Below are 22,297 nucleotides of genomic sequence, written 5' to 3' on the forward strand. Positions count from 1 at the left end.
AGATTTTCACTACTGTTCTAGGCAACATCATCAGTCCAACCTCTGACTGAAGTGTTGGTGTTCTGCTCTATTCCAAATTTATATGATCCTCTGGCTTGGTGGGTTTTGTCACTTACAGTTCCATTTTTCGGCAGCAGTCTGTATACGGGTCTATTTCTACTTGTCTGTTAATGGATTAAGAGCCGGACCTCCAGAATTTCCCTTGCATGTCTGTTGTACCCTTCTCCCAGTACAGTCACTTTGTCCCGTTCGAACTGATGGCCTTCTCTATCTGAGTGCAAGCAACAGACATGCAAGGGAATTCCTGGAGACCTGGTTCTCAACAGGGAACTTCATTAACAAACATATAGAAATAGACCCCGTATACAGACCGCTGCTGAGAAACAGAACTGGCAGTGACGTGACCCACCACACCAGAGGATCATATAAATTTGGAATGGAGCAAAACACCAATGCTTCAATCAGACGTTGCACAGATGATGTTGCCTAGAACAGTAACGAAACATCTGCACTCCATTGAGAACAAATGGCTCGGTGAGCAAATGCATCCACAACTGAGCTACAAATTTTCGCTAAGACCTTAAATTCCCCATGCCTTTAACATGCTAAGATAAGGAGGACACGTTTTTAAACGTGTGGTTTTTTTCACTTAATTTAAAGCAAAATTATTTCTGTAATAACCCAACCCAATCCAAAGGGAAATGTTGCTGGGCTCCTAATCCTAAACACCAAGCTAACATATAGGGCAGCACAGTGGCCCAGTGGATAGATGCATCGGTGACAGGCAGCTTGTTAAGGATGTGGTGAAGTTTGTTTCTTGTTGGCTTCCTCACCACCTCCTGCAGACAGAGTCTCAAAGCTATGGAGCTCAGTGATCAATGTTGAGCACCCCACCGCCTCCTCCTCCACACAGAGTACATTCTACACACATGCCACTGTGTCAGTGTTTTCTCCGAGTGATGTTCAACATGAGAAGTTCTCCTTCATCAGGCAAAGCAGATGATAATCTGCAGAACATTTCCTTGCCCAGAGCCCTATAGTATACAACAGAATTGAAAGATGTCCATGAGTTGGGTTTCAGAGTAAATATTGAGGACAACGCCTTCCTGGCTGTATACTGTGCCACAACCGCTCCTGCATCTGCCCTAAAATGAGGAACCTAGGGTGATGATGTTGGCTCTGGAACATTGCAAGTTATAATTCTGTGACTGTCATAGACCATCACTCAACTAGCCTTTGAGACAGGCCCATGGATGTTAGAAAAGAGGACTTTGCAGGGTCAACAAGGCTTGAGTCACTGTTGTCATATCTGGTACCTGGTTTCTGATGTCAGCTGGTCCATCCAGTTTCATCCCTTTCATTTTGATGCAACTGAGTGGCTCTCAAAGTCACATCAGAAACCAGTAAGGAATCGACCACACTGCCGTGGCTCTGAAGTCACGTGCAGGCACGACCAGATAGGATTCGCAAGCTTCCTTCCAGAATTTTAGTGAACCAGATTGTGTGTGTTTCTTCAATAATATTATTTATAAAATTTCACCATATGCTATGCTACATTCAAACCCATGTGCCCAGAATATTAGCTTAGGGCTCTGAATTATTAGTCCAGTGATAATGCCATTGTACCATCACCTCTCTGCCTGTCTGATATACAACAATTTAAAAAGTTGGAATGCATTTTTCTCCTTAAATGAGTTAATGCTGTTGAATTTTCTGTGGGAAAATTAGGATGATAGATTCGCTACAAGCATATTGGTACGTGTAAATTGTTTAAGATTTGAGATTATAACAGGGTGTTAAACTTTACAACCAACTGAGGAGTTTGAACTGATTCCTTTCTGTGTTCCATTCCTCCATTCGTCACAACTCAGTCTCATTTTGAAAAGGCAGACGTGCTGCCAGTCTTATATAGATCTGTCTGTATGTAGCTCAGCATCAGAAAAATGAAGCCTAGTTCCTTGATTAACAAAAGTTGGATTTATTGCGAACAAAACTTGCTCAGACAAAAATATAAAGTTGACTGACAAAATACAACTGTTATTCTGTATACACATATGGTGGGGTTGTGCGATCGGGATGCAAAGTCTGTTGCTGCAGGCAAGTTATTTCTCTGAATGCCTGTGTTTAAATCCAGTGGCTGTTTTATTTTCCTGTCTACACGCTGGGTCTCTCTGAAAGTGACTCTATCCAAGCAGCTGGTTGGCAGCGAGTGTTTGGTTTTGCCAAGTGGTTTTTTTTATTGTTAAGATGCCAAATCAATTACACGATAACTTGGATCACAATTGTCATGACAGTCTGTGCAATATTTTAAACTATTTGTTGAAATGGGTTAATGCCTATCATACTGGAATCCAAGGGAACGGTTTCTAATATTACCGAGGGATTTCTGGGCTGGGTATATGTTGTTGAGACCTCGATGAAAAATGGATTTATTTTCTGTTTCTCAGGTATGCCTCCTCGTTCTGGTGATATCTGTTCTACACAGCAGAAGCCTGTGCCTCAAGAAGTTTCGAATGTGTGCCGATGCCTGGGTTTGTCTTTTTCCCCATGAATGTGAATGATGTTTTGAATGGGAGACGGCTGAGCAGAGGGGACTGGAAACGTGGCCTTCAGCGCAGGCTTCCTCCCCACCAAGTTAACGAATACCTCCAGCATAGGTTTTGGAGGGCAATGCATGGAGAGTGTTCGGGTCCAGTGGGCCAAGAGCATAAACTTTAAAAAAAGTGACGCCATTCCAATTCTGGGAATTGAGTGTTGGGGGTTTGAGGCTGAACATCAGCCACACAGCCAATTCCAAGGCTCTTGAGGCTAATCCTGCTCCTAGTTCTTGTGTCTTGTGTGCTGCCACTGAACTGAACTCAGCACTAGCCCAGTCTTTCTAGACTTCATTATCTCCCTCTATATTCCAGGGCTGCCCCCTGACTCCAGCTAATCAATCTGGGTTACTGATGAGAAAGTCAGGCCTACTAAGCCGAAGTGAAAATTCCCTTCTGATGAAAGTAATTACAGACTAATATATTAAGTCTATTTGGGTGCTTTTTTCTCTCATTCATTCCTGGGATGTGACCACCAGGGCTGGCCCAGCTTGCCTTACTCATTCCGAGTTGCCCTTGAGAAGATGGTGGTGAGCTGCCTTCTTGAACCACTGCAGTCTTGCATTGTGGAGATCTTCAGGGAAGGAGTTACAGGATTTTGACCCAGTGACAATGAAGGAACAGCAATATATTCCCAAGTGAGGATGGTGAGTGGCTTGGAGGGGAACATTGAGGTGGTGGTGTTCCCATGTACCTGCTCCCCTTGGCCTTTGAGGTGGTTGTGGGTTCGGAAGGTGCTGTCTATGTGCATCATGTAGGTGGTACACACTGCTGCTACAGGGCGTCATGGGGGCAAAGGGCATGAATGTTGAAGCTGGTGGATGGAATGCCTCTGATTGGCTGTCGGGATGGGCACCACTCCTGGTATCCTGATCCTGGAGAAAGGTTCACCATGGGGTTGTCACTTACCCTGCACTCATTGCAAGATGCCCAACACTGGCATAAGATTCCACCTGTTACTAGTATGTAACTATTCCAACTGCATTTGAGAGGATTATAATGTGATTGTTGGTGAGAATTCTGAATTGGATTTTCTTTTTCAGCTTCATTGTGCCCTCAACAACCAGGACAAGATTCAGGAAACATGGGTAATTATAACTCAGCCCTTAGAATTACACAGTGCTAATCCTTTTAAACAGAAATTAGGAAAGACAGAACACGGGCAAGAGGATAATTATGGTGTAGGTTTTATGTCTGTGCTTTCCAGTCTCTTCCCGATGTGACCCCAGTTTAATCTTGGGCTGTGGCCGCACTGTTGGGAATCCCCTGTTCTATGATTAACACTCTGCAGTTAGGATCTGCCACCAGGGAATATTGAGACCAATGGGTCCAGTTTTTTAAATAAAAGAATTCTCCAAATTAGTGCTGGACCATCCACATTCCACATCTCAGTAAAATCTGACTTTACTTCAGATCCCTGACTCTGGAAATTAAAATGTAGATAATTAACAGTAAAGGGCAAATTTTGAAAGTTCTCATCCTCCAAGTCCCTCCTTGACCGCTCTGTTTCTGAAGTTTCCACCAACCCTTCCCAGATGCTCATACTCATCGTATTTTAGCTCCTTCAGAATCCTCCTTTGATTAGCTTCACTGTTGGTGGCGATGCATTTTGTTATCTGGGCCTTAAGGTCTGCTTTACCCTCCCTAAACCCGTCTACCTTGGTCCCTTCTTTAAAGGTCTTCTGAAAAACTATCTCACTTACCACATTTGGTCACTAGCCCTTACATCACTGTTATGTAGTTCAGTGTGAAATCTTATTTTATAACCCTCCTCTGAGAATACTCATGATCTGTATTATTTGGGTGGTATGGTGGCTCAGTGGTGCCCCACAGCACCAGGGACCCAGGTTCAGTTCAACCCTCGGGCGGCTGTCTGTGTGGAGTTCGCACATTCTCCCTGTGTCTGCGTGGATTTCCTCTGGGTGCTCCGGTTTTCTCCCACAGTCCAAAGATGTGCAGGTTAGGGTGGATTGACCATGGACTATGCAGGGTTACAGTGATAGGGTAGGGGGTGTGGTTTTAGATGAGAAGCTCTTTGGAGGGTTGGCATGGACACAATGAGCCGAATGTTTCCACACTTTAGGGATTCTATGATTCTGTAAGTTGCTTTATAAATACAAGTTGTTTTTACTTAAAATTCATTGCAATTTACATTATATTAATATAGGGTATGTTCACAAGATGTCTTTATGCAGCATATACTATATGTATGTATATAGTACATAATATGAGTCTAAGCATTTATACAATTCCAACTTTGTTGATGTTTACAGCCATGGCAGATTCTTCATGTCCAAAGCCTCCAGACCAAGATGCTTCAAGCCGATGCCCAGGTCTTTCTAATATAATGAAAAAGAATGTTTAATTTAATCAATAATTTGCTGAGAGCTGCTGAGTAGACATGAGAATATTATTTAAATCTAACTCCTAAAAGTCAAGTGAAGTTAAACACTCACTGTACTATTTCCTTTCCCACAATAAGCCTTCATTTAGTTTATATTACCTCTGCTGTTTCAACAATGTGCTAGTTGTAAAGAGTTCTGTAATCCAGTTAGTGTAGGGTGTTTTGATCTGTTTTGTTGTAAACATGGTTTTAATATCAGCGTTTGTAAGATAAAGTATAAAATTAGTATCTAATGAGTGTAATATTTGCACATTAGAAGTTTGTGGTATTTTTTGTAAATTAGTACAGAACTTGAAGTTTGTTGGACAGAGAGACTTGTTGCCTCAATGTTTTGTTGTGAGTCATCAGGACAAATGTAAGAATTCCAAATTTCAAACTGTTGTAATAATGTTTACACGACAGGAGAATCCAGGTCGGTGGGTTGGCGATCTGACTGATTGGCCAGGGTGTTCATAGAATTGCAGATAGAGACCATTGAACCCATTGAGTCTACACTAACCATCTAAACAGCATCCCACCCAGACCCTGTCTCTGTAACCCCAGTGTTGCCATGGTGAAAGCTGTAGCTGCCCCAACACGTATTTAAGGTAACAAAGTGTGGAGCTGGATGAACACGGCAGGCTGTGTTGATGTATGTCTGTGTATGCGTGCCCATATGTGTGAGTGTCTCTGAGGGTGCATGCCTGTCTGTGTGCATGTGCACATATGTGTGTGCGTCTCTGAGTGTGCATGTGTGTCTGAATGTGTGAGTGTGTTCTGAGGGTTCATGTGTGTCTGAGTGTGTGCGATTCTGAGTCTGCACATGTGTCTGTATGTCCGGGTGTGTGTGAGTGTGCACGTGTGTCTGTGTGTGCGAGTGTGTTTCTGAGTGTGCTCACGTGCCTGTATGTGCGAGTGTGTTTCTGAAGGTGCACACGTGTCTGTGTGGGCAAGTGTGTTTCTGAGTGTGCTCACGTGTCTGTGTGCGCGAGTGTGTTTCTGAAGGTGCAGACATTTCTGTGTATGTGAGCGTGTTTTTGAAGGTGCACACGTGTCTGTGTGGGCGAGTGTGTTTCTGAGGGCGCACACGTGTCTGTGTGGGCGAGTGTGTTTCTGAGGTTGCACACGTGACTGTGCGAGTGTGTTTCTGAGGGTGCACGCATGTCTGTGTGTGCGAGTGTGTTTCTGAGGGTACTCACGTGTCTGTGTGTGCGAGTGTGTTTCTGAGGGTGCTCACGAGTCTGTGTGTGCGAGTGTGTTTCCGAGGATGCACACGTGTCTGTGTGTGCGAGTGTGTTTCCGAGGGTGCACACGTGTCTGTGTGTGCGAGTGTGTTTCCGAGGGTGCACACGTGTCTGTGTGTGCGAGTGTGTTTCTGAGGGTGCACACGTGTCTGCGTGTGCGAGTGTATTTCTGATGGTGCACATGTGTCTGTGTGTGCGAGTGTGTTTCTGAGCGTGCTCACGTGTCTGTGTGTGCGAGTGTGTTTCTGAAGGTGCCCACGTGTCTGTGTGTGCGAGTGTGTTTCTGAAAGTGCACACGTTTCTGTGTATGTGAGCATGTGAGCATGTTTCTTAAGGTGCACGCGTGTCTGTGTGTGCGAGTGTGTTTCTGAGTGTGCTCACGTGCCTGTATGTGTGAGTGTGTTTCTGAAGGTGCACACATTTCTGTGTATGTGAGCATGTTTCTGAGGGCGCACACATGTCTGTGTGTGCGAGTGTGTTTCTGAGCGTGCTCACGTGTCTGTGTGTGCGAGTGTGTTTCTGAAGGTGCACACGTGTCTGTGTGTGTGAGTGTGTTTCTGAGCGTGCTCACATGTCTGTGTGTGCGAGTGTGTTTCTGAGCGTGCTCACGTGTCTGTGTGTGTGAGTCTGTTTCTGAGGGTGCATACGTGTCTGTAGGTGCGAGTGTGTTTCTGAAGGTGCACACGTGTCTGTGTGTGCGAGTGTGTTTCTGAGTGTGCCCACGTGTCTGTGTGTGCGAGTGTTTCTGAAAGTGCACACGTTTCTGTGTATGTGAGCATGTGAGCATGTTTCTGAAGGTGCACGTGTGTCTGTGTGTGCGAGTGTGTTTCTGAGTGTGCTCACGTGAATGTGTGCGAGTGTGTTTTTGAAGGTGGACACGTTTCTGTGTATGTGAGCATGTTTCTGAGGACGCACACATGTCTGTGTGTGCGAGTGTGTTTCTGAGCGTGCTCACGTGTCTGTGTGTGCGAGTGTGTTTCTGAGCGTGCTCACGTGTCTGTGTGTGCGAGTGTGTTTCTGAGGGTGCACGTGTCTGTGTGTGCAAGTGTGTTTCTGAGGGTGCACGTGTCTTTGTGTGGAAGTGTGTTTCCGAGGGTGCACACGTGTCTGTGTGCTATGTGTGCGATTGTGTTTCTGAGGGGGTACACGTGTGTGTCTGTGCGCGAGTATGTTTCTGAGGGTGCTCAAATGTCTGTATGTTTGAGTGTGTTTCTGAGGGTGCACACGTGTATGTGCGTGTGTGTTTCTGAGAGTGCACAAGTGTCTGTATGTTTGAGTGTGTTTCTGAGGATGCACACGTGTCTGTATGTGCGAGTGTGTTTCTGAGGGTGCAGAAGGAAGGTAACAGAACACTGTCCAGTGGAGGAAATGGGCGACTGAGCACTGTCCTGTGCAGGAAGATGGAGGTGTAGAGCACTATCCAGTGCAGGAAGACGGCGACAGAGCACTGTCCAGTGCAGGAAGAGGGAGACAGAGCACTGTCCAGTGCAGGAAGAGGGAGACAGAGCACTGTCCAGTGCAGGAAATGGGCGACTGAGCACTGTCCAGTGCAGGAAGAGGGCGACTGAGCACTGTCCAGTGCAGGAAGAGGGTGACTGAGCACTGTCCAGTGCAGGAAATGGGTGACTGAGCACTGTCCAGTGCAGGAACAGGGGGACAGAGCACTGTCCAATGCAGGAAATGGGCGACTGAGCACTGTCCAGTGCAGGAAGAGGGCGACTGAGCACTGTCCAGTGCAGGAAATGGGTGACTGAGCACTGTCCAGTGCAGGAACAGGGAGACAGAGCACTGTCCAGTGCAGGAAATGGGCGACTGAGCACTGTCCAGTGCAGGAACAGGGGGACAGAGCACTGTCCAGTGCAGGAACAGGGGGACAGAGCACTGTCCAATGCAAGAAGAGAGGGGCGGAGCGCTATCCACTGCAGGAAGAGGGTAACTGAGCACTGTCTAGTCCAGGAAGAGAGGGACGGAGCACTCTGCAGTGCAGGAAGAGGGGGAATCCTAATGAGCTGAGGATGTAACTGTAAACAGGAGCTGGTAATGATCTGATTCAGAATGCAGTATTCACAGTTGTATGTGAGTTCCCAACTGAACATACTTCTAAACCATACACCAACTTCAAGTGGGCCTGCCTACCCATCTCCCAACAAAGACCTTTCATCCCACTCGCTAAGTCCAATACACACCACCCTCAAAGTTTGCTGAATTCACAGCTACCACAGAAACACTTCATAGGCAACATCTTAAAATTAATGCATGCTAATCATACTCATAAGTGCTGCATGAAGTAAGAATGATATCTTTTTTCATAGAGTTTGTGTGCTTCCCCAGATGAGGGATCTTGAGATATACTGGATTAGTGGCCATTTGGCATCTCGACTGACTGTCTAGTCTGTGGTAGCCTGACTGGCTTTCAAGCATTGGTGAGGAGATTCCCTTATTTTGTTCATTCATTGGAGAAATTTGTGACATTGCTAGCTGGGCCAGTATTTATTGCCAGTTCCTAGTTTCCCTTAAGAAGGTGATGGTGAGCTGCTGCCTTGAACCACTACAGTCCATATAGACTAACCCACAACATCATGAGGGAGGGAATTCCAGGATTTTGACCCAGCTACAGTGAAGGAACAGTGATATATTTCTCCGTCAGGACAGTGAGTAACTTGAAGCGGAACTTGGAGGTGATGGTGTTCCCATATATCTGCTGCCCTTGTCCTTCTAGATGGAAGTAGCCGTGGATTTGGAAGGTGCTGTCTGAGGATCTTTGGTAAATTTCTGCAGGGCATCTTGTAGACAGTACACACTGCAGCTACTGAGCGTCAGTGGTGGAGGGAGTGAATGTTTGTGGATGTGGCGCCAATCAAGCGGGCTGCTTTGTCCTGGATGGTGTCAAGTTTCATGAGAATTGTTGGAGCTATACCCACCCAGGGCAAGTGGGGAGTGTTCCATCACACACCTGACTTGTGCCTTGTAGATGGTGGGCAGGCCTTGAGGAGTCAATAGGTGAGTTACTCGCCGCAGTATTGCTGACCTCTGACCTGCTGTTGCAGCCACACTGTTCATATGGCTAGTCCAGTTGAGTTTCTGCTCAATGGAAAAGTGTGAGGCAATGCACTTGGGGAAGGCTAATAAGGCAAAAGATTACTGCATGAATAGTAGGCTCACCCCAAGCACCTCCATGACTCAAAACTCTGTGCATAATGATCAGTTCCCTGGGACACCCTGAGACAAACACTGACTGCACCTGGAGGACTATCATTCTGGTGACAGATGCTGTTTGGCCCGCCTGCCCAAACCTGATTGGTCTTCCAGAGCAAGGAGCTGACATTGACTGAGTGTTGCAGAGTGGCACATTCCAAGGTCCAGGACTTCATGCTGAGGGATGCACTAAAGCTTCTGCCAAGGCTCGGTGGGGCAAGATTCCTGTCTGAGGTCTTCCTGCTGAAGTTAAATAGGTGTCTATTCAGTTATTGAACCCTCCAGCTGCCTCAGATACATGTAAATTTAGTGTGGCTGAAGTAAGAGATGCCTTTGGTTTATTTGGATTAGGTCAAACTCCAATGTTTGTTTGTTTTCTTTGATATATTACTGTACAGAACTGAACTGCATTGATGACTATGCGCATGTGTATATATAATATATATTTATATATATCCAATTTTTACATGAATAAAGTATATTTTTGAAATAAAAAAGGTAAAAGAAAAACCTAGAAGTACTGAAGACCAGAGGGACCTTGGTGTGCATATCCATAGATCCCTGAAGGTAGCAGGGTGGCTAGATAAGGTGATTTAGCAAGTATTTGGGATACTTGCCTTTTAACAGATGATGTGTAGGATACAAGAGCAGGATGGTTATGCAGGAACTGTATGAAACTCTGAATTACTGCACACAGTTCTGGCAACTTTATGAGAAGGATGTGATTACACAGGAGAGACTGCAGATGTGATTTACCAGGACGGTGCCTGGGCTGGAGAATCTGAGCTGTGAGGAAAGATTGGATAGGCTGGAGTTGTTTTTTTTCTGGGAGTAACAAAGGTTCAGAGGTGTCTAAGATTATAAGGGGCATAGATAAGGTAGATAGAAAAATCCATCAGTAGAGGGTCAATAATCAAGGGGCATAAAGTGGTATGAGTCTGTAAGTCACTGCCTGAAAGAGTAGTGAGTCAAAAACACTGGTAGCATTGAGGCAGTATTTAGATATTCACTTGTATTGCCGTTGCTTTCAGAGGTACGGGTCACAACCTGGAAAATGGGATGAGTGTAGTCGGATCTTTGACTGGACCGGATGTGATGGGCCATATGGCCTCCTTCTGAGCTATTTATCTATGAGTCTGAGTATCGGAGAAGTATGAACACTGACACTGGTAAATTACAAGAATTTGTTCACCTGAGAATATGCACAGAATCAAACTCCCACATTCTGGGAGCCTGATACTGTTTGAATCCTCTCACTCAGGAACGAGGGGAATGAATCTCAAACCATAGGCTTCACAGATGAATGGGAGATCATTTCAGGGAAGATGTTTCAACCATTCAATGGATGACATTTTGGCCAGTGGTGAGCATTTTAATCTTCAGAATTGTACAGTGTTTACTTTTGTCGGGGTGGTGGTTTCTATAAAATATTTACGGATGTATATTTCAGCAAATCTTTATGGCTGAGTTGTTTATTGAAAGGTGTGGACGTCTGTTTGCTGATACCCTCAGTTCGAGCCTAAAACTAGATTGAATACAATTTTAAAATCTCTATATTTATACCGGCAGTGTTAAAGTGTCAGTCATACGGTGTTGCAGTCATCAGTTATCGCATCCCTGTGGGCTTTAGTATGTGACTGTCTGTGCAATATCTCCAACGCTGACACATGGCAGAGTTATGTCGCAGGTTGTTCAATTATTTCTGTATCGAATAAAAATGCTGTGAGTTAGTATGAAGTCACGATAAATGAGTGAATTTGAATCACTTAATTTAAAGCTTTATAAATAGAACAGTGAATTTGTCATTGTCAGATGTCAGTAAAAACTGTCTCAGCCTAGTCGTGTAAACTTATGGTAAACCCTGCGTTTTAAAAAGTGGATAATGAACAGGGTATTGCCAAATCACGCTTTATTTATAATTAATTATGATTATTGAATATTACTTACTTAATCATTCAAATTATTCTGGACAGAGGGTGATGAAATAACAATTTGTTGTGTTGATCGTTTTAAGGAAGAGGTTCGGTGAAAGTATTTTGCCCTCCCCAGAATACAGCCGAAGATACCAATCGGTTGAGCATGGCCAGTTGCAATGCTAAACCAACCGGTGAGTTGGTCATTTCCTTCCATCAGTTATTAAACTAGTTCAAGTGTGGTCACCTTCCCTTTGAAACAGAATGCTGCGCTCCAAAGGAACAGTATGAATCTTAGATTAGATTAGGTTTTATTGTCACATGTACTCAAGTACTGGGGTGCAGGAATACAGTGAGAAATTTCTAATGCCACCACTCATGGCATCATCTGGGGTACAAGGCACCTAGGTACAAAACCTCAGATTAAAAAATGTAGGAAATAAAGAAATATGTTAGAAGTTCAATATTAAAGTTCTTCTCAGTATAAAGGATTAAATAATATTATGGACCAGACCAGACACCTTCAAAATATTTTAAGAAGATAGCCTAGACCCTAAGTTTTGCTTATTCTAAAGACAAGTGTGAGATGCAGAGTTCCAGATGCAATGCAACTGGTCAAATACTTGAATTTAAGCAAAACACAATTTATTTAAACACTACATTAAATTAGGACCAAAGAAAGAGGAATTTAGAATAAATTATTTCCAATAACTCTACTGGAAAACTTAACAGAATAACAGTTGCAGTAACTTTTACTAATTAACTGCTCCAATATAATAACATCCCATAAGCACACCCCTCGATGAACAGGAAAATCCAGAAAAATAACGGATTTGCCTCACAGGTAGCTCGGCAGCAGAGAGAAATCCCAGCTTCCGAGAGAGGGAAAAGATAGCTTCCACTTCCTGAAGCCCACAACAGCAACTGCTTAAGGCTAAACCTGAAAACTAACTAAAAGCTAGGAAATCCTGGTCTATGAGAGCTGGCCACACCCAGCCAGGCTGCTTTTATTGTTCCAACTTTTATAAAATAACAAACCCAAGGCCCCACAAGCTGTTTACTGTAGTGGTTTTCGTAGCCTGCCTGGTACATCTTACAACCTCTGTTCAAGAAAAAGCAGGGCAAAATAACCTCTTAAAGCAACAGCATCATTATATTATGAATAAAGTTAAAGTTGCAGATCACAGACCTTCTTTAGCTGGGCTTCCCCACAAAGGCCCGATCCCCCACTCCCCACTCCACCCTGTGCTGGACTCGATCTCTTGATCCCTGTATCTCCGCACTGCCATCCAGCCGCTGGTCACCATCCTCTCTCCCATGCTGAGCTTGATCTCTTGACCACCACCCCCACCCCCATCCCTTGCTCCCGTCTCACTGCCAACTGTCTTCCGTGCCCACCAGACACCTGGTGTCACAGGTCACCAGTGTCCCGCTCTGGTGCTGCTCCAGGCCCCCAGCCATTTCCATAGCGCTACTGATCACCAGAGTTCTGCCAGGGCAACCACCCAAATCCCCCGCTCCAGGTGCCCAGCCCCTGCCATCGCCACTTGCTGGCAATTACAAGACATCAAATTATTCTGTTTTTATTTTGTACACCAAAATGGAATATCAGTTCCCAACGCTATGTTGGAGCTTCTACTGGAGTGGGTGACTCCGGGGGACCTTCATTGCCAGAGTGTTCATGTGTAAGTGCTGTCAGCCTGCCGATACTGATGTGGACCTGACACAGTGGTTACAGATCTGTGCTCCCTCACTGTAGTACAGAGACATAAGACCATAAGACATAGGAGTGGAAGTAAGGCCATTCGGCCCATCAGGTCCACTCCGCCATTTAAATCATGGCTGATGGGAATTTCAACTCCACTTCCCTGCACTCTCCCTGTAGCCCTTGATTCCTTGTGAGATCAAGAATTTATCAATCTCTGCCTTGAAGACATTTAACGTCCCAGCCTCCACTGTGCTCCGTGGCAATGAATTCCACAAGCCCACCACTCTCTGGCTGAAGAAATGTCTCCTCATTTCCATTCTAAATTGACCCCTTCTAATTCCAAGACTGTGCCCACGGGTCCTAGCCTCCCCGCCTAACGGAAACAACTTCCCAGCATCCACTCTTTCGAAGCCACGCATTATCTTGTTAGTTTCTATTAGATCTCCCCATAATCTTCTAAACCCTAATGAATACAATCCCAGGATCCTCACCCATTCATCGTGCGTTAGGCCTACCATTCCAGGGATCATCCGTGTGAATCTCCGCTGGACACGCTCCAGCGCCAGTATGTCCTTCCTGAGGTGTGGGGCCCAAAACTGGACACAGTATTCTAAATGAGGCCGAACTAGAGCCTTATAAAGTTGACATAAAATAGCACCACTACCACAAGCAGAGTACTGGGATAGTTACACATTAAATCTAAGACAAACCAAGTGATTGTACTAAGAATGTGCTCCACACAGAGAACAGCATTCTGGCACAGTTATTGAAGCATCAACAGTGCAGATTTCTGAATATGTAATCTCCCCAAACTGTACACCAGTACTTCAAGAGTTCGTTACTCATAGTCCCCCAGTTCTGCACAGCTCGCCTCTGCCCAAAGTCCACAAACAGGACTGCCGCTGTTTCTGCCTGCTCCTGCCCCACACAACTCATCTCTCCCTATCTCAATTTGATTATTTTTCTCTCCTCACCCTTTCCCACTTATATCTGCGATTCCTCTGATGCTTTCCATCAGTTTGAGAACTTTCGGTCTGTGGGCTCCAATCACGGACGTGCAATCCCGTTCCATGCCCGTCCCCCACCAGGCTCTCTGCTTCCTCCGAGATGAAAGTCCCAGCCTATCCAACCTCTCCTTATGACTCAAACCCTGTATTCCTGGCAACATCCTGGTAAATCTCTTCAGAAACCTCTCCAGCTTAATACTTCCTATAACAGGGCGAACTGGACACAATACTCCAGAAGAGGCATCACCAACTATTTCTAAACCATTCTGACACATACAAACTGGAGGAAGCTAAAATCTCCTGACAAACACGTTTTCCTCTAATATTTGATCGATATCAATGTTCAGGGACATTTCATGAAACTGCTGTATGTTTTGACTGGACGGTGCTTGCTGGAGAAGGTTTGCTTGTCGTGGGTATGGCTGGTGGAGCAGTGGAACTACTTAAAGGCCAACACACATTCTTACTCATGCCAGAGATTGTCTTTGGTCTGGGAGTGACTTCGGCATTGCCACTGAGTACATTTACTGTTACCACCTCCAAAGCAAACTGTATTTATCAAAGGTAAAAAAAACCCAGAAATTGCTGGAGAAACTCAGCAGGTCTGGTAGTGTCTATGGAGAGAAAGCAGAGTCAACATTTTGGATCCAGTGACCTTTCCTCAGAACTGATAGTGGCTAGGGAAAAGTTGGTATATATGCCGAAGATGAAGTGGGGCGGTAGGAGTAAACGGAGGTGGAGATGGAGTCCAGAGAGAGAGAGAGACAGAGAGAAACAACAACAGTTGAGCAGACAAAGGAATGGGTGAAGGTCAGCTTGGGAGAATGAAGAACTGCTAATGGAGTCCATTAGTGGCTGACTGACAATGGGTTGCTGGTGGTAGTAGCAGTCCATGCGATGACGCCTGGTGTGTGGGGGTTGGGGTAAGGACTTGGGAGAAGGTGCCCAGGCTCCAAAATTGTTGAACTTGATATTGAGTCCTGAAGGCTGGAGAGGGTTGCCAAGCAAAAAAATGAGATCTTGTTCTTCCAGTTTGCGCTGAGGCCACGTGGAACAATGCAGCGAGCCTGAGAGAGGGAGAGATGTTGGCCAGGAAACATGGACGTGTGTTTAAGTGGTAGGCAACAGAAAGTTCAGGGTCATTTTAGCAGACAGAATGCAGGAGTTCTGCAAAGTGGGTGTTCAGTCAGTGCTTCGTCTCCCCAGTGTAGGGGAGACCACATTATGAGCGGTGAAGACTAGCTTCAGTGAAGAGTGTCAATGTGACACTGATCACCTCAGTTTCTCTGGCCTCTTACCCATTCAACTTAGCTCTCTCTCTGAACTGACTGCACACTGTGCTGTCAGATCCAAGCCTGCCGATAAAGGTGGTGCTGTTGTCTGGCAGACTGATCGCTACACTACTATGTGCCAGCACTCATACACCTCCTTCTATCTCCCCCAGACCCTGACCCCCATCATGGCCGCTGTGTCCATAATGGTCACTAATTACATTTGGTGACCTCCCCCCTTACTCCATCCCCACTGCCTCCAAGCTCATAGTCCCCCAGTTCTGCACAGCTCGCCTCTGCCCAAAGTCCACAAACAGGACTGCCGCTGTTTCTGCCTGCTGCTGCCCCACACAACTCATCTCTTCCTATCTCACTTTGATTATTTTTCTCTCCTCACCCTTTCCCACTTAAATCTGCGATTCCTCTGATGCTTTCCGTCAGTTTGAGAACTTTCGGTCTGTGGGCTCCAATCACGGACGTGCAATCCCGTTCCATGCCCGTCCCCCACCAGGCTCTCTGCTTCCTCCGAGATGAAAGGCCTGACCCACCGCATCTACCGCCAGCCTCCTCCATCTGACTAAACTTGTCCTCACTGTGAACAACTTCTTCTTTAACTCCTTTCACTTCCCTCAGGCCAAAGGTGTGGCTTTGGGCACCTGCATGGGCCCCCGTTATGCCTGTCTCTCTGTGGGCTACGTGGAACATTCCTCGTTCCAGTCCTGTTCTGGCCCTCTCCCACAACTCTTTCTCCGGTACATCAATGACATCATCAGTGCTGCTTCTATATCTCATCTGGAATTGGGGAAAATCTATCAATTTTGCTTCCAATTTCCACCCTGCCCTCACCTTCACCTGGTCCATCTGTGACTCCTCCCTTCCCTTCCCTTCCTTGACATCTCTGGTTCCATTTCGGGGAGAGGCTGGCCACCAATATCCACTACAAACCCACTGACTCCCACACTATACACCTTCTCACCTTACTTCCTGTAAAGCCTCTATTCGACCTCCGTTGCATCTGTTTCAATGATGCCAAATTTGACAAGGGGGCCTCCGAAATGTCCACTTTCTTCCTCAACTGAGGATTCCCCAGCACACTGGTTGACAGGGCCCTCAGTCGGGTCCAGCCCATCTCCCATACTTTGGCCCTCTTCCCACTCTCTTCCCTCCCACAACAGCAGTTGGGACCCCATTGTCCTTGCCTCCATCCCAACAGCATCCAGAGGATCATTACGCCATTTACGCCACCTCCAGCGAGATGCCACCATCAGGCACATATTCCCCTCCTGTCCCTTTGGGACACTCTGGCCCACTCCTCCTCTTCCCGACACACCCACTGGCTCTCCCCCTGCACCTGCGGAAGGTGTAACACCTAACTTCTTCCCTCCTTGCCATTCAGGCCCCAGACACATCTTCCAGGTGAAGCAGCACTTTACCTGCACTTCACTCAATCTAGTCTACCGTATTCTGTTTGGACCTGAAACATTGATTCTGCTTTCTCTCTCCACAGATACTGCTAGACCTGCAGAGCTTCTCCAGCAATCTCTGCTTAGTCGGATTTACAGTATCTGAAGTTCTTTGGGGTTTTTTATTCGATCGGAGAAAAGTTTGAATCCCTTGTGGATTCTGCTTCGTCTTTCAGAGCTGTTTATTGGCACTGAGTCGAAGGACTGTTCAGAACTGGGAATGACTTGAGTTCAGATTCCTTATTAGTGCATAACATGCTTGCAGTGGCTCTCGGTAATTTTTTCTTTCTGGTGATGTTTTCCAGCATGCCCACCTCGTGTCAGTGAACAGCCCTGTCCTCCTCACCCTGCTGAACCGCCTTGTCCAAACCCATCTCAGTAGGAGAGTCGGAGAACAGCTGCTCAGATGTTCAATATCGAAAGGAATATGAATCCTAATCTGACTTGAACAGTGAAACTGAAGGGAAGTAAATACATCTTCACTCCTGTTACCCAACAAACTACAGGATATTCACTCAGAAGGTCATTTTTGCCATTAACACTGCAATTGTTATTAATATTCCATTTAATTGTAACAGCCTGGGATTTGTAGCTGCCTGGCTGACGTCACGTTTGGAAATTAATAAAATTCTACACAGATGGAAATAGGCAGGGTTACTTTCGGTCTCTAGATCATGGGATTTAATATTCCTGAACAGTGTCAATATTTGTTTGCTTTTCCTTGAAAACTGTGTAGTTCAAAGACACCTTTGTTCTTGAGCACAGCAGCCAATGTTTTAAGTTTATCAGAGATAATGGGAACTGCAGATGCTGGAGAATACAAGATAACAAAGTGTGGAGCTGGATGAACACAGCAGGCCAAGCAGCGTCTCAGGAGCACAAAAGCTTTTGTGTTCCTGAGATGCTGCTTGGCCTGCTGTGTTCATCCAGCTCCACACTTTGTTATCTTTTAAGTTTATCACGTTGCTCCAGATGTTTCCTTTCAAGCTCACCAACTAACGGGCAAAACCTTCATTTTGATTTTCACCCCCCACCCCCACCACCTTCCTCAACTCTCCTGACAAACCAGTTCTTCCTTGTCATTCCTGAGTGTGGACATTATTAACCTCATTTCGGGAGATATGAATCTAAGGCTAATTCAGGAGATGTGAGCAGAGCCTTTCGTTCACCCCGAGTTACAGAAACGGACTCACCATCAACTCAATAAGTAATACACGATCACAATTGCCTGCTTATGTCTTAGGCCAGTGCAATGCAACTGCTTTGACCTCAAGAGCTCAGTATCTTGCAGTCTAAATTTATTGCGTATTTTTTCAAAGAAGATGAGAGAAGCCAACCTTCCTGTGGTTTTAATATTCCAACACCCTCCCCTCAGTGTACAGCTTACCCAAGTGCCAACACATCTCTCTAAACTTTTAATCTTCCTGCTGTTTTCTCCATGCTCTGTTACTTTCCCTTCTTATTAAACCACTGCCATCTCTCCTAGTATTGTCTAACTTGCATTGAATTTTGCCATTTATTTCTGGAGTTAATAGGCTTGTGTTTTAAGATTTTCAGTGACATCTCAATGCAATGTTTTCACTTAAAAGATGCTGGTAGATTTTTTTTTACATTTCACTTTGATCATTATGTATAGAATAAAGTTGTTACTGTATGCCACCTGTACAATGATGAAAATAGTTTTTAATACCTCTTAAGGAAGGAGATGCTGTTTTCGAGACTGAATGCTCCTCCTCCCTGAATTCATCTATTCAAATGAACTTTTCAGAACTCTCCTCACTGATGGGGACAAGTTATTATTCCAATTTTATCCTCATGTTAGTTTTCTGATGAGCCTTTCTGATCCATTCCAGCACTGAATTGCTGTCATTGGGATGAGAAAAGCTGCCCTTGTTAATAAATGGGTGTCCTGGACAGCTCGAGAGACCTCACTCCAGCTATGGAGCATATCCTTAATTTGGCAAGATTTGTTCCTTTGGATCCCACCCCATCTCCAGGTCACTCGTTTCCATACGGCAGAAGTCCATTATAAGGTGCTTCAGTATGTCAACCATTTGCTTACAGCACAGGGGTGATTTGCAGCCTCCAAACAGGGAGATTTGTTTAAATTTTCCACATTGCAAGACAAAGATGGGAGTAAATAGACGCTTTTGTGGCCCAGCCACAAAAAGCAATCTCACTTTTTTGTGGACCCCCACCATCCATGTTCTAATGGATTTTCACAGTCGTTCAGTTCCCTTGGGCTCATGTGAAACTTTCTTTAATGTTTTGTTGAGTTTGTTTGATTTATAAAGCACTTCTGCCATCATGTGTTTACACTGTATGGGAAAGGCCATGTGTCGGTTACTATTACTGTGACAACCCCAGGCAACTGCACTCATTGTAACACAATGAAAACAGTTTCATTATTAAGGGAATACTCAGGGTTAAAGCTCTGTGTAAAGCCAAAGCCTGGGTTCTGACAAGTGTGTGCTGAAAGCTGCACTTTTAATGAAACTACCCACTAGGGTGCAGCATGCCTTCAATGGCTGACTGTGCAACTACAAGATTTTTAAGTAAGTTCTCATTGACTGGGATGGACTCTGCCCAGAGCCCATCTTTTTGCTATCTTCTATTGAAGTGCGACACTTCGGTACTATATTTATTTGTGAGGTGGAGATTGTAAGTGTTGGACTAGGGCAGACCAGGTCAACAGGCACACAACACCAGGTTATAGTCCAACAGCTGAGGCTCCGAAAGCTTGAGTTTTCAAATAAACTAGTTGGAGTATTAACCTGGTGTCATGTGATTTTTGACCTCTATTTATGAGCGTTATGGACAAGGTGAATAGCTAAGTTCTTTTCCCCATGTTAGGGGACTCCAAAATTAGAGGGCATAGGTTTAAGGTGAGAGAGGTAAGACATAAAATGAATCTCAGGGGCTACTTTTTTCACACAGAGGGTGGTGCGTGTATGGAATGAGCTGCCAGGATAAGTGATGGAGGCTGGTACAATTACAACATTTAAAGGCATCTGGATGGGTGCATGAATAAGAAGGGTTAAGAGGGATATGGGCCAAATGCTGGAAAATGGGACTGGATTAATTTAGGATATCTGGCTGGCACGAATGAGCTGGACTGAAGGGTCTGTTTCCGTGCCCTGTAACCCTTTGACTCGAAGGTTAGGAGAGACTTTCATAACTGATTCTTGTAAAATGTTGGTTTCAGAACAAGAGTACTGCAAATAGTCAATGTTCTGACATCATCAATGAAGAGAGAAACAACGTTAATGCTTTGAATCCCAAACTGAAACAGAGTTAATAGACAGTTAGATTAACCATGGTCGTATAAAGTGGCGGAACAAGCTCAAGGGGCTGAATAGCCTGCTCATGCTCCTATTTCCTATGGTCTTAACATTTTGATTCCAAAATGGAAACACCAAAATAGTGTTCCAGAGAACATGTTGGAATTCCAGAGATTAACTGTCGCCCTGACCATTGATGCTGCTGGGTTTAATTTCTATTTTATTTCAGATTTGCAGCAGCTGCAATATTTTGCTTTTATTGTAAAATCTTGAGGTCCTGGTGAACGTGTAGAAACTCCCATTCTCATGTCAGATCCAGCATGAAGTGTGGGCAAGAGTCATTTGTGTGAAAAGGACGAGTTGTGCCATACTCCACCAAGGGTAGCACAGAAGTTGAGATTTTCAATATAACCATCCACAGATGTCCATAATAAGCCCATCCTTAGTTCCTTCTCCAGTCTGCCATCATTTGATTGACATTTGTGTGGCACGGTGTCTCAGTGGTTAGCACTGCTGTGTCGTAGCACCAGGGTCCCGGGTTCGGTTCCACCCTCGGGTGACTGTGTGGAGTTTGCATTCTCCCCACATCTGTGCGAGTTTCCTCTGGGCACTCTGGTTTCCACCCACAGTCTGAAGATAGGTGGATTAGCCACTCTAAATTGCTCATAGTGTCCAGGAATGTGCAAGCTTGGTTGTTTGGCTATGGGAAATGTGAGATTATAGGGTAGAGGGCTTGGACTCAGTGGGTTGCTCTTCAGAGGGTTGGTGCAGACTCGAAGGGCTGAATGGCCTGCTTCCACACGGTAGGGATTCTTCCAGTAATGACTGAGTTACTAGACAGTCTGTGTGCTGGCTGATGCTTATCATCTCTGCCTTCTAATATATGAATAAATTCAGAATAGCTTTTGATTCCACTTGGCCGCTGGGTCAAGATCATGAAATTCCCTTCCTAATGGCACTGTGGGTCTATGCAGCTCAGTGGAGTGCAATGGTTCAAGAAGGCAGCTCACCACCACCTTCTCAAAGGAAACTAGGTCTGGTCGATAAATGCCGGCCCAGTCGGTGACAAGAATGCCCTGTGAGTGAAAAAAATAATCCGATGTTGGGAGCCTGCCGTCCACATCAGTGTTCTTCTGAGAGTACAATATCAGTTCAGGAACCTGCTCTGGGAATTTACTTAAAGACTCATGTAGTGCTACATCAAAAGCTATTAAAGATGCACGGTATGCTTGGAGTATTTTCATTAAAACAGGAGCTTTCTGCACACTCTTGTTAATGTCTAACTGACTTTTACATTCCTTTAATTCCTTAATAATGAAACAGTTTTCACTGTGTGACCATGAGTTTAAAAAACACAAGTTATGTAAGAATATAACTAATGTTGTTTGTGATTATATAATGCTGTACCTGAGTCAAGATCAAACAATAAAGAGTGTGACTTTCAGTCTTCAATTTTGTCAGTGCCTGTTTAAAATCCCTGCCATTAGCACAACCATGTGAAGTGTTGTTGCAGTGAAAAGCTTGTTTTAAACTTCATATGGAAATATCAAATAAGGCGTTAGAGGCTTTGAGCAATAGGGACAGGCTAAATAGGCTGGGACTATTTTCCTTGGAGCATCGGAGGCTGATAGGTGACCTTCTAAAGGTTTATAAAATCATGAGGGGCATGGATAGGGTGAATAGCTAAGGTCTTTTCCCAAGGCAACAGGAGTCCAAAACTAGAGGGAATAGGTTTAAGATGAAATATTCACAAGGGACCTGAGGGGTAATGTTTTCACACAGAGAGTGGTGCATGTGTGGAATGAGCTGCTAGAGGAACTGATGGAGGATGATACAATGACAACATTTATGAAGTATCTGGATGGGTATATGAATGGAAGGGTTTAGAGAGTTAGGGGCCAAATACTGGCAAATGGGACTAGATTAGGATATCTGGTCAACATGGACGAGTTGGACCAAAAGGTCTGTTTCCATGCTGTACAAATTTGACTCAATAATTACCGCAGCAAACTGTCGATGCTGAGAGAGATTTTTAATCAGTAAGGGAATGGAGGCTTATTGGCAAAAGATATAATAGTGAATTTGAGGATTATCAGATCAGCCATGATCTCATTGAACACTAGTGCAGACTTGATGGGCCAAATACCCTATTTCTTTGTCTTATCGTCTACAGAACTAATATGTGTATCCCTGATCCAAAGAATATGGAAAAACATTATATACTAAATTGTTCAGTTT

The 22,297-nt window shown here is 44.9% G+C and overlaps 1 protein-coding gene across 1 annotated transcript in view; it reads left to right on the forward strand.

The window, feature by feature from the left end:
- The window catches only part of LOC125462405 (uncharacterized protein C16orf96-like), a 98,240-nt gene extending 80,625 nt beyond the window's left edge, over window positions 1-17,615 (forward strand). Inside the window, exons 17-21 of the mRNA XM_048552449.2 lie at window positions 2,448-2,531; window positions 3,638-3,682; window positions 4,868-4,927; window positions 11,431-11,523; window positions 17,084-17,615. Of these exons, the coding sequence (XP_048408406.1) occupies window positions 2,448-2,531; window positions 3,638-3,682; window positions 4,868-4,927; window positions 11,431-11,523; window positions 17,084-17,160 (359 nt within the window). The 3' untranslated portion in view covers window positions 17,161-17,615. The remainder of the gene's footprint in view (window positions 1-2,447; window positions 2,532-3,637; window positions 3,683-4,867; window positions 4,928-11,430; window positions 11,524-17,083) is intronic.
- Window positions 17,616-22,297: the final 4,682 nt, after the last annotated feature.

The sequence above is a fragment of the Stegostoma tigrinum genome, chromosome 23 (genome assembly GCF_030684315.1).
Source record: "Stegostoma tigrinum isolate sSteTig4 chromosome 23, sSteTig4.hap1, whole genome shotgun sequence".
NCBI lineage: Eukaryota > Metazoa > Chordata > Chondrichthyes > Orectolobiformes > Stegostomatidae > Stegostoma > Stegostoma tigrinum.